This window comes from Anser anser (genome assembly GCF_964211835.1).
Source record: "Anser anser genome assembly, chromosome: 2".
In the NCBI taxonomy this organism is placed as follows: Eukaryota; Metazoa; Chordata; class Aves; order Anseriformes; family Anatidae; genus Anser; species Anser anser.
In genome coordinates, this window is record NC_139721.1 from 152,763,312 (window position 1) to 152,776,166 (window position 12,855).

Genomic DNA, 12,855 nt, shown 5'->3' on the forward strand with positions numbered 1-12,855 from the left:
ACACTCCCAATAATACCAATTTAGAACGTTTTCAATATCTAGGAGACTTCAATATGGGTATGCAGAAATAAACAGATTTAGAGCCCTGCCTGGTTCTTGTGTCCCTGTTTGGAGCTCACCTGTAAAGTTTGACTCCCAAACCCAGTTGTGCTGTTTTCTCTATTTTGGAATTCTTTCCTGCAGTAAATGACTGTGGACTGTCCCCTTGCTCTTCGGGCTCAACTGAGTTATGAGATGCATTTCTTTTCTTCCCAAGTTGTTTTTACCACATCTGCATGATAATTTACCATGGTATAATTAGCTGTGCAACAAGGGTGGAACAAAAAGGTGAGTGATTTTCTAAGCAGGAAGAGAAAGGGAAAAAGAAAAAAATTACGTGTGACAGATATTGGTCGTACTGCTGCTGTCCACACAGGCATCATCAGCTAAAAGATGCTGTACTGTTTGCTAATTAGAACAGAAAAGCCAATCATTCCAGAGTGGTCCTCTGCAACAAATTGTTTCTACTTTTGAAGTCTGCTCAAGACAGCACTGGGAGAGGCGCATTAAACTTAAATATTGGGTAATTACTTTTGGAGGCGATATGACTGTATGAGAATTGTGAATTCTGGTTATCTTTTTTTTTTTTTTCCAAGCACCAAGCAGATACTCATTAAGATTCTCTGACACATAATGAAAACAAAATTTTGGTGCTTATTAGAGAAAAATGATAAACATACCTCTTTTCCTTCCTTTGATTATGTGAATACTGGAAGTTTTCCCAAAGCATGAGGAGCAACTTTAAAGAACTATTTAAAAAACAAAACAAAAACAAAAAAAAAAAACACAAAAAACTGTCGCTGAATGTGGAGGCTAATTAACTCCAGATGATAGGTCATAAGCTTCTTCCCCATGTAAGGGTCCTGGAAAATTTTATCTTAAGAACTATCTTCCAAAGCACATGACCCCCAGACAGACAGTTCCTAGTTCCTCTATCTAATAGTTCATTACTTCTTCAACCCAGCTCGTCTTAACCCAGAGAGTGGAAGAAGGCTAGAATTGAGTTATAATTAGGACTTAGAATTCATTCCATTCCGCTGTTTTGTAAAACAAGTATACAGGATGAGGCTGACAGTTACTGATGGGTAAAACAAGATTGACAGATATAATGATGGCAGGAGTTCTTTCACAGAATAAATATGACAGAGGCCACTGAACTGCAATGTTTGCTGGTCTACGTGCAATCATACCGAGGAAGGCTTTGCTGGGTAACATCATCCTCTGCTTTACGTAAGCCTCAGTTTTAAGTTTTCAATACCTTATGGCTATGAAAAATACTAGAAGGCCTTGCTGCACACAGATTTTAGGGGCAAGGATATCACGCAGGCACCAGCAGCTAAAAATTTCAGGCTGCTTTTAGATATATTTAAACAGCAACATGGAATTCTTCATTTAGATTCAATGATGTTCAGCCCTCAACTTCTCTGCTAAGTGCACAAAAAGCTTTTTGCTTGGGTCAGAGCTGTGATTTCAGTTGGTGATGGCAGTTTAGTGCCCAGTGAGGAAATTTCTTTTAGCAACTGGTAACAAGTAGAAAGTACTGAATCGCAGTTATTAAAGGACTGGTCTGGATTCTTTCTGAGATTTTGAATACAGCAGGTGAGCACTTCATTAAACATTTTCTAATTTTGAAAGAACAGATCATACACTGAGAGGTAGAGGTGCTAATTTCTTCCCAATATGGGCTAGCAGCATGATTTTTCATGGAGACAATGCAAGTTCTTTTAATATTTACTGTGAAAAACATGACACTAAATCATACATTGCCTGTATCAGCCCATGACATGCCATGTCCTTCTGAGCCCTGGGCAAAATGCAAATGCTATTCCAGAGCTTTTCTAGTGATGGCCTTTCCCTGTCTCCTCCCTTCATGAAGTGTTATTACTGATCACATCTTCAATTATTCTTAACAGTGACCTTTCCTCGGTGCTTTCCAGCAGAAAAGCACTACATCATTGCAATCACGGCATTAGTGATCAGATAAGTTAATAGTATTTTCAGCACAAAGCAATTCCCTTCTTTAGTGGTGGACAGGCTCAGGACTAATTACCTGCAAAAGAAAAGATGTAATTTTTTTTCCCTTCTAAACACAGAAAAGACACAATAGTCCCATTGCACGGTGAGAAATAGCATCATATATCACAGCATTTTTGTACTATTTTGCTTACATAGTGCATCAATCCGCACACGCTGAATAGCAGGTGATATAAAGGAGGCAATGAAGCACTAATATGACCTGTGATTGAGGCTTCAGGGGCAAGTCTTAGCTATAAGCTTAGTACTGACATTTTCCCTTTTTGAATGAGAACTCTTTATTCCGTGGTGAATTATTCTGGCTAGGATCATATTTCAATATACAGTGTACATGAAAAATGATTGAAAGAAGCAATAATTCAGAGTTAGGGAAGTGTTAACGCCATATGTTAACACTTATGGGAAATCTTTTCTTACTTTGGAAACTTTTCATATAAGAGACTACACTATCTTCCAGTTAACCACTGCAGGGATTTCATGTGTCATCTTTCTAATTGTTAATTTGGATTGCAGGAAGGCCTGGATTCTTTCACCAGGGATCAGTGCTTTGTTGTACTAGGCTTTGTACACATACACATGATTAAAAATAATAAAAATATCTCTACCCTCTAGAGTTTACAGTATTACGAAAAACATCAGGCACCTGTTACATTCAAAAAACATCAAAGATGGAGTAAGGGCAGAAGATCAAAACTCAGTACTTACCATGCTGTCACATATTTTTCTCATTTTCTCTCCTGGGAGAAAAGTTCATTTAGTATTCTGTGCTCCTTTAATATTATTTTGACCAAAAGGTAAACTGCTCTTTTAAGCAGTTGTTGATAAAATGTCAGAGGTTCTGACATCTTCATGAAATGTCTGTTTCAATGAGGACTGTTCTGGATATCCTGACAACACATGAAAAATAAAGGAGAATGCATCAAAACATATTCTGCTCCTGAGGAGCACTGAGCAGAGGGAGCAGGATGGAGCAAGTTCTGCCCCTCTCATCCGTTTCTTGGCCATTCTACTCAGCACATTCACCATCAGGGTGACAGATGAGGAATGCTTGAGTATGCTGGAAGAAGGGAAGTGCAGGGCACCTGAGTGAAGATCCAGTCATTCCCAGCAATTGAAACTGATGAAGAGGTGACAGGTGTGCTGTTTGTAGGGTGAGTGAAGAGAGGGGAAAGGGCAGGAAGGATAATGCCTGAGTACTCTGTGCCAGTGCTTGGGAGGGACAGAAAGAGTAGAACAAAGGTTTTTTTTGGAGAGTAGAAGAGAACAAGTAGGAGGCAGAAAATATACTTCTAGAAAAGAGAGTGGAAGAGTTAAAAGAGGGACAGGAAAAATAGGCAAAGAAAAATGGGATAAAAAGGAAAGTTGAAGAAATTGGGAACATCTACATTTATTATCAGAGTGAATGCCAAAATAAAGCTGAACAAAATGAGCAGTAGCTGATTTTCCACATGCAATTTTTGAGTAACAAATAATACATTATAACTATGGTGCCTATGTAACCACACAGAGTAGAGTTACCGTATACAGTAGAATAAGGAAAACAAGAGGAACCCGTGATCAGCTTAAAGTATATTCTTCCCTGCTATGCTTGCAATTTTGTGTAATTCTAGAGTTGTTAAGCATACGTGTGTAGAAGACAAATGAGGATGTGTTGGATAAATCACAGCTTCAGCAGGCTGGACAACATTTCTCTCACTTCTACCAGCGAGAAGAGCACGTCTCTCTCCGTCAGTCAACTTTTCTGTTCAATTTTCTGTAGAAAGTCATACTTGATACTTCCTTCCAATCAATTTGTTGCTCATTGTTGTTATACATTATCTTGTTTTTTGTTGGTTCAAAGTTATATAAGCACAATACTTATAAAATATAATTCTTAGGCCTTATTTCTTAATGCTGCTAAATGAAAATAAACACGAGCTCTATTTACAGCTGTTCACAGGTGGTGCTAATGAACCAGGGAGACCCCCCCCATCAGACATGCCCAGAGTTGATACAGCCAGGTGTTTCCTTTTTGGTTTCCATTACCAGTGCTTTGCAGAATTTACTCTTCAAGGTCTCCTTACCAGAAAGCAAGTAAACCTGAAAGAAGCAGATAAATGAGGAGTGAACTTTCATTTGAAATTATTAAAAAGATTAGAAAGATATTTTTTATTAAAGAAACCTCTATTGACTAAAATCTTGTGATGATATTAGACCGTTATGGTCTACAAATGTTAGGAGACATTAGGTGGTTATGTAGCCATTGAATGAAGATCACGAAAGGAAGAGACAGGAGAGTCCTAACAACGGTAAGGATTTTGGAGGTTTTTATTTTCCTAAATTGTGATTGACAAGTACGGGAGAAATTTAGCTTTTATTGTATATTGTTTGTTTTCTTATTTTGATGGTGTAAGATATCTTCTGATAAAGAGAGCCCAAGGCCTCTTTTTTGCTGTAGCTGGTAAAGCTGCTTACAAACTTTGAGCATTTTCATATGAGATGTGTTTAATGTAAAATCATCATAGGCTGGTTAATGGGAAAGGATAGAAAAATGAACGCAATACAATTATTTGATCAGTGGATTCAATAAAATAGTTTTCTCAATAAGTAAATTAATACAGCTTTTTTTCTAGAGCAAGCTCAGATGACTTCAGCTCATGCCTGACTATTACAATCTTCAGAGGTGTCTCCTGTAAATCCCAAAAAAACAACATGGTCTAATGGTTTAAACTCTTAAACAAGCCTAACTTGTCTTTGAATTGAGGAAAGCAGAACTGCTGTAAACCTGATAAAAAGAGGAGGGGAATAGTTTTGATAGTGTCTCATGATAAGAGTATCTTGACAAAGAAATTTAAACTTTTAGATCCTATGCTATAATATTTTGGGTTTGCAACAATGCTTTTTTTTTTTTTTCAATTATATTGTACTATTGATTGTCTGAAAAACTATTAGAGAAGGTGGAAGACTTTGATAAGCCCTATGAAATGTACTTTCTTGTCTAGTTAACAAAGACTATTCCGTGTAAGTGTAATATATAGCATAGCTACCCACCCTTATTTAGGCAGTCACAAAGCTTTAAAAAAAAAAATGAGAAAAGGTGTATATGTAAGTGGGTCTAACACAAATGGTCCTGCTACATGAAGCAGTCTAATAGTAAGCAACTGAGTTATGTCTCTAGAAATTAGTGGATGCATGACAAACCTTTGCAAACCTTTATGCTTAAGAATGTGTAAAGCACATATTTACCCAAGTATATGGGGTAAGTTCCTGCTTACCTGGAGTTTAAACAACTTCTGTATGTGTAAGGGAAAAGCTCTCCCTGTGTTATAAGTTGTGCAATGTAGGCTTGTGTGCCTTGGTTACATGGTGAGTTGATGATGAAGCTTACAATTGAACTTGTTTTTGTGGGTGCTGGTGCACCTATGTGCACTATGGCATTGTTCCAGCCACCTTTGTCACCACTGAGACATGGGATTTATCACTAGGGCCATATAAGTGTTAGTGAAAAGGTGAATTGTTAATGCAGGTCAAGTAACAAACCTGTGTTCTAGATTAAGCAAAGCAATAATAAACACAATGCTAAAATCAGTTCATTAGGTGACAAAATCTTGACTATCCCTGGATTTTGGTGTGTGCTAACTAATGCTAGAAAGATCTCTTCTTGAAAAGACACATGGGGCTAGCAGAATTGAGCTTGTAAAATAGTCTTGGTGCTGCAATGCCAAGTTCTTGTATTCACATTTTACTGCATAAATGACACATCTGAATCTACTGCTGTCTGCACTGAGTTCTTGGAAAACTTAATTTGGCATATTTAGGCATATAATCAAAGGAGTGCCTTTGTGTACCTTCAACTGGTTGAAGCTATACGGAGAATTTATTTAAGGGTTGCTGTATGAAGTAAATGTGTGAGGTGGGTTTTTTTTGGGGGGGGGGACAGGAGGGTGTTGAGGGGTATTGCATCAGGTTTATGTATTTTAGGAGAAGATCACTCGTAGAGGATTTGTTTTATAGAAAATGAAATTTAATTTTGATCCCCTGAGGCATGAACTGATTTAAGTGCCGACTGGAGACAATGCCTCTTCACTCTTCAGTGGTGACTTATTGCCATCATTACTATTAGTTGGTAGATGATATTTTAAATGAAATACGATGCTTCTTAATGTCACAGCAATAACAACAAAAGATAAATTAGTAGTTAAATTAGCACATTGACTGGGTGAAATATACATAATAATTAACACTAGTAATAACTTGAAATATAATATTTTCCAAGGAGTTTAGAGGTCCTTGTAGTCTATTTTAGGGTAATCGTAGATGGATATAGTTTTCTATGCGTTGACTTTATTAATTTGCTCTCCAAGGCATAAATTTTCAAGGCTAATGGCATCAAATGCCTAGTTGCAGTCAGCACCTGATAAGCAACTACTATCAAAAGAGGAACTAAAACATGGCAAAATCAGTTTTCTTTTGTGCTTTTCATGGAAATGTATTAGGTGATAATGCAAAGCGTATGTAGCAAAAGCAGAGTGCATTTGAGTCAGAGTTCTGTAGTCATGTAGCCTGGCTCTTTATGTCTTTGTATCTGAATGTAATCATGGTGTTCCTCTTTAATCTGAAAAGCAGAAAAATCCAGATTTTCAGTATACTGTGGGACAGCCTATCTCTAGCAGGTGGCTTTGGGCAGCAGGTGGCTGTGGCCCTCATTAGCAGCTTCCAGGTGTTTCGAAATCAGAAGGGGCTTGCATGAACCAGTCGCTGCTTTTACCTTGACTCCACTGGAAACACTTCTGGTTCAAACTCATCTGACACCCTTAGGATCTACAGCCCAGCCATGGTGGAGTGAGAAATCAACCACAAGACTCCTGTTCTTCCTTGGGCACAGGGCACCTCCTGTAGTGCTTTGGAGGAAAAGGCCATCTCAGGCTTCTGGTTTTAACTCCTTTGAGATCTAGTCAGAAAATCAAGGCAGACAGGTTTTGCTGGGGATTTTTTCCTAACCATAAGAACTTCTCTTTTAGAAGAAATGGCAACCTCAGATCTCTGAAAACAGAAATCTTGAAGTACACCTGTTGTTTATCTACTCTGTATTAGTACATAAAGTTTTTTTTCAAGATTTTAATTTTTGAAGTGATCATTACTGTGCTTTTAATTAGCGCTCCTTCTGTGCTGTGTAGCCTGTGCTGATGTGTTTTGGCCGCTGCCTGCCACTGTTCTTCTCTTAGGTTCTTTGAGTCAATACCCAGTCAAGGCATCCTTCTGCGCTGCTAGGTTGGCACCAAGGCTGCAATATCTTCAGGGGGTTTTCAGATGCTGTTTCAGGTCAAGCAGCTGCTACAGTAGACTTGTCTGGAACAAAACTATACATGTCTCCAAAATGTCACAAACTGGAATTTGTGGACTGTTTAGACACATGCCGTTCTGCTGTGCTCTGCTTGCAGAATCCTTTCTGAATCTGAAGCTTTCTCCACCTTTCACAAGCTGCCCAAGGAATACTCACAGTTTATCGGTGCATGGGTAAAAGGACAAGAGAGTGCTTTTATCAACGTGCATGTTGCAGGCTGTCATCTTTGTTAGGTTGCGTTTGTGGTCTTTGTGGGTAGGTGTGGGTGTAGATATAAGTGGTTCTGCCAGTGCACCAGCGTGACTTGAATTTGTGTAGATGCTTAGCTCAGACCTAGCGCTGTGCTAATAAATCCTGCTGAGAGACATAATTTATTAGTTCAGGCTTAATGATGTGCTAATACAGTTACCTGCTGAAAGGCTGTGCAGGCATACATAAGTCACTCCTCCTCCTGAACTTTTCTTTTAGCAGGGTTAAGACTTGTGTACTTCATAGACAGAGTCTTGAGCCTTTTGTTTTTTCTTGGTTAAATCAACCTACTTAATCAGTTTGACTCTGAATAGAGATCGTTGTACTCTGCTTCTGGGAAGAGAGGATGTGCTCTGGTGTTTAGGTGTGGTGAAGCAGTGTGGAACTGCTCAAGACCATTTGATTTCTATAACTGTGTTATTTATAAACTTAAGGTACTTCCCAGAGATGTTAAAAGGCTTAATTGTAGAAGTGTGTTCTCTAGGGCAGTGTCTGTATTCAAAATAAAGCCTCATTCCTTGGAGTTTATCCAGTCCTAGTTGTTTATCTTTGTGAGAAGACAAAGTAAAGAAACTAGTGGTTGGATTAATAGAGTGGATGCCCTTGCCAGTAGTGTGATACTTCACTTTGCTTCTGCTCTCGGTCCTTGTCCCTGTCCCCATGTGGAGTGACCAGAGCAGACAGCATCCTACCTGCCTTACTGCTCTCAGGAATACCAGCAGGAGCTCATTTCAGCTGCAGACAGAGGGGGTAATAACAAATGTCTCATTACCTGGCTTGGTGCTATCAGCCACAGGTGGACTGTGGCTGTCATCCATGAAGATGTGTCCAAGTGGATGAGCTGGGTTTGCCAACAGGGATGCAGTTTCTAGGGTGAGGGATGGGCTGGCATAGCAGGGAGCTGCAAAGGAGCCAGTTTGGAGACAAATTTCCTGCTTCAAATATGGGGGGAGACAATGCCAGGAACTGCACTGGTTTGTCAGCTGTCTGTGAAGTTATCATAGTCTTGTTATGGATGGCTTCATTTTTAAGCCTTTCTCCAAAGAGTAAGTGCTCTTGAGGATCTAGACATAGTGTATGGTTGCAGTTACTAAATCAAAGCCTGCAGCTTTTTAACCTATTTCAAGCATTTTATATCTATTTCCTAGTCTTGTCTCATTGCAGTGTAAATAGCTTGAGGAAACTCCTGATTTCTGGCAGTGTGTAGCAGCATTACTCTGCTGTTGTGTGTGTTGTGTTCAAAGTTGGGGAATGTAAAGTTCCTCAAATTACTAAATAAGAGGAGCACTGAGAAAACCTAATCCTCAGCAGAGGAATAATGGGAAGAAAAACAGCAAAGGTTATTCTGGATGTAACCAGTTAGAAAGTTGTACTGTCTAACCAGCTTTGTTACTGTGTTCTTAACTTTCTGTACTGCCCAATTTAGACTCCTAAGGGCAACCAAATGCCTGACACTTGCTGAGCATTTAATAGCCTGAGGGGACTTCAGTCTGTGCTAATTATCCACAGTTTGAAACCTGTATTAATTTTTACCTTTCTATTGTGTTTTTAGGTTGCCTGTTTGAAGATGACCTTTGCAAATCTTATGAAATCTGTGTAAATGGTAAGTCTTGAATGTTTTGTTTGCTGACTACTCTGTCCTCTGCAGTGTAATTGCTGTGTGGTCAATTTAATAAGCCAAATCTATATATGAATGGGGTGTAGGGGGGACATCAACACAGGACATGACTGTTCTGGTCAGCAGGTAGGGAAAATTTAATAGACTTAAAAAAAAAAAAAAAATCAACCTTGAACAACATCTCCTTTCATGAGAAATAGATAGTAATTAAATTAAACACACTGAAATATGCTAACGTTTAATTTGTCTTCATACAGGATGAAAATAACTTCAGGTTGTTCATCTTTTTAGAGGCTGATGTTGAGTAATTACCAGTCTCCTTTTATTCAAAAGGTTATTATTTATTATAATAAGAAAGAAGGTCTCAAAGAAAGACTACCATTGTTCTTGATTATACTGCTTCCTTTTTCTGTGATTTCACTTGAACTAGATTTGCAGAAGCAGATTTCTTCTGCTCTCTTTCAATTTCCTTTCAGTAAGTAAAAAACAAAAAGCCAACACAAACGTGTGAATGAGTCTAATGGAAGATTAGGAATGACTCTTTTGACAATACTCTAAAATCATTAATGTGCTATATGAAATCGTTTAAGTCTTGATGAAAAAACATGTTTAAAGAGATCTTTTGAAGCAATTACTGTCATAAAGTATGTAGATCTGTAATTATGGATTTTTAAAAATTATTAAATATAAAATTTCTGTTGGTGAGTGTCTGACATTAAGCAGATGTATTTATTTCCATCAAACACAGGAGCCAATAATGTGTCTACTTATAAATGAAATTTATTAAAATCCTAATTTAATGAATATCTAAGATGAATTTGATGTTAAACTCCTAGTATTGTTCATCGTCAGTTAAATACACACAAAGGAGGGAATGAAGGACAGAAATATTTTCTCCCAACTCCTCAACCATAAAATCATTAGACAGTTAGAAACAGTAGATTTATTAACATCTTCAAAGATAATTCTTGTGCAAAATTATAATTTGAGGTTGTTTCTATACCATGCTGAAACTCAGAGGATTTCTGTGCTTGACACAGAAAGGGTAGTGGCAGTTCTCTGCAGCGTTGTGTTTTGCTGATAGCAGTGATCTCGAGCACCTAGTTGAGGTCTTCCCAATGCAAGTATGGCTATTAGGGTCTTATTATAGGCAACAGCTATATCTGTCAGGCAGTATGTGATGGAGGATTTATGCAAGAGATGATGATAGTAAAAATACATATATATTTTTTTTGACAGCGGAAATCTTCAATAAAGATGTTCCTATGAAGGCCACTTAGTTTCTTGCTCTAAACCTGTTTTCTTAGTTATAAATATGGTTTCTAAAAACTCAGTGTGATTTTTTCATTAGAGTGCAAACTTTGATTGTGGAAATTGTCTCTGAATTCAGAGTGGACATCTTCTGTAGGTCCACTATTAGTTTGGTGTAACTGTAACTTAAAGAGAGGTCACTAATGAATAAGACAATCAATCAATGGTATGTTGTAATGTCTGAGCTTAATTAAAAAAAGGAAAATGTTCTGGGATTCTGTCACTGTGTTTATGGTTACAGCAAAATATTTGGTTCGTTCTTCCCTTCTCCTTCCCCAACTGGATGTGTGGTGTCCAGAGTAGATTTTAAATGCTGTCCTTGATGCAAATAAAAATATATCATTGTTGAGAAAATTAACAGAATATTTGGAAGATCATACTTTGGAGAACTAAAATACTTTCAGAACTTTTTATGTGTAAGATAAAACATGTTTGCTTCTGGATATTCCTTCCAATTTTTCCTGCCCAAACTCCTCCCGGTTCAAGTGAAATCCTAAAGTTCATCAGAAATCCTGATATATTGAAATGAGAATGCTTTGCTGACTTGAAAGCTCAGAAGCTTAAGATTGTGGAGGTCTCTATGCTTGGGAGCAGAGCTTGCTTTGTGTATTGCAAGGTCACAGAAAGGTTTGTCTCCTTCGTGGTTGCACAAGGGTATATTTCTGAAGTACTGTGCGAATGTGGGTAAGAAACAGGACCTACTTTTAGGTAACATCTTTAAAGGATCTGTGATCTGCAGGTCTGAGTCTGACTCCTGCAGGAAGGCTGGTAGTTTTGATCTTTCTCTTGGCCTCCAGCAAAGGTAGCTGAACTGAGTGCGCTTTCAAAAATGAAACTGGGTTTCCTTACTGAAAACATCAGTCACACTCTGTTGTTATCTCATACAATGTTATCAACTGGAGACCTCAAGTACTAGTCATGTGTCAGGCTTGTAAAAGAATAACCAAAACATCAGTAACTGAGCTGTTCCATGCTGTTATACAATTTCAAAAAAGTGATTTTTTTTTTTTTAAATTTGGAAAGCTTTTAATAAGTGAGATTTGTATGAATAAAAAAGGGGATGTTAAAAGAAGCTTATTTGACTGTCAAAAGCAATGTAATCCAGTTGTAAGATCTGGTATAAACAACAACTGTATCAGTTGCATCACTACATCTGTTTAGGTCATATGCCATTTTTGTAGGGCAAAGAACCTGCTGTAATAATGATTGACTTTTCTGCAATTTTCCCTTATCATATAAAGGTCTCTTGGCTTCAGTGATGGGTTCTCACTTATGTTTGTTTAATAGCTCCAGCAGTGTTCATGCAATATTAATTTATTTCCATAAACCTTTTATCAGTTTCCTGAGCTGCACTGACTCATCAAGTGGTTAAAAAGGAACATATTGTTTCATGTTTATTTTAATGGCATGATGATAAGCCAAGCAAAAAGACTGAGTTAGTTTTCCTGAATTTTTTTTTTGCCAAGCTAGAGCTTCTAGGGGTGAAATGGCTTAGGTGTCATTTATTTTATTTCTAGTAAATCATTACTTCTCATTTACAATGGGAGGCACTGATATTTTCACCTGTACGAAATGCTTGAAGGTTGAAAATGTGAGCCTAAAAAACTTGATATGAAAGGTGGATATGCTAATGAGCTGCAGACACTAATAGAAAATAATCTAGTGTCTGTAAGTTTGGAAATGCTTGCTCCCCAGTAAGTGCTGATAAGCTGCTACAGATGCCAATGACAGCAAGTAACAAAATGTCTTAATTAAACAAGATCTACAGAAGGGGAAAGAACAAGAGAGAAAGTGAGGGCAGGTGTAGCGACAGCTGTGGTTAAGGAGCATTATGGCACTCACATTCACACACTTCTCACTGCCTGTGTTAAAAGTTTAAGTAAATGAGCTAGCCCATGTGTTGCATGTGGCATTTTTTTTAACCATTATACCTAGAATGTGCTTGTATGGAAAGAAAAAGAAACATCAGGAAGGAATTTTTAGATGGTCTCTTGAAACAGAACTCCCTCATTTATCCTTGAACACTCCTTGTTCTTATATATATTAAATGTATATATTAACCCTAGTGCAGTTGGTGAAGCAGAAATATGTCATAGTCATGTTCCATTTTGCATTTTAAGTGACAAGTAAAGCAGTTCATGTAAAGTGTCAGCTTAAATAGCTTCCTAGCTGGAAGTCTTAAACAAACAGGCTGCTGAAAGCAGCACAGTGAAGACTAGTGCTTATCCTTTCTTATGAAACCACACTATTGAATTCTGGTAGTGCCACTGGGAAAGATGCC

At 37.8% G+C, this 12,855-nt stretch overlaps 1 protein-coding gene across 3 annotated transcripts in view; it reads left to right on the forward strand.

The window, feature by feature from the left end:
* Positions 1-12,855, forward strand: part of PTPRN2 (protein tyrosine phosphatase receptor type N2) — a 648,013-nt gene that overhangs the window by 54,998 nt on the left and 580,160 nt on the right. For 2 of the 3 annotated variants that reach the window (XM_083823703.1, XM_083823704.1), the window contains exon 2: positions 9,198-9,248. In XM_083823703.1, the coding sequence (XP_083679829.1) occupies positions 9,198-9,248 (51 nt within the window). Of the gene's footprint in view, positions 1-4,112; positions 4,362-9,197; positions 9,249-12,855 lie in introns of those variants that run through there. The other variant, XM_083823705.1, reaches the window with a different exon arrangement.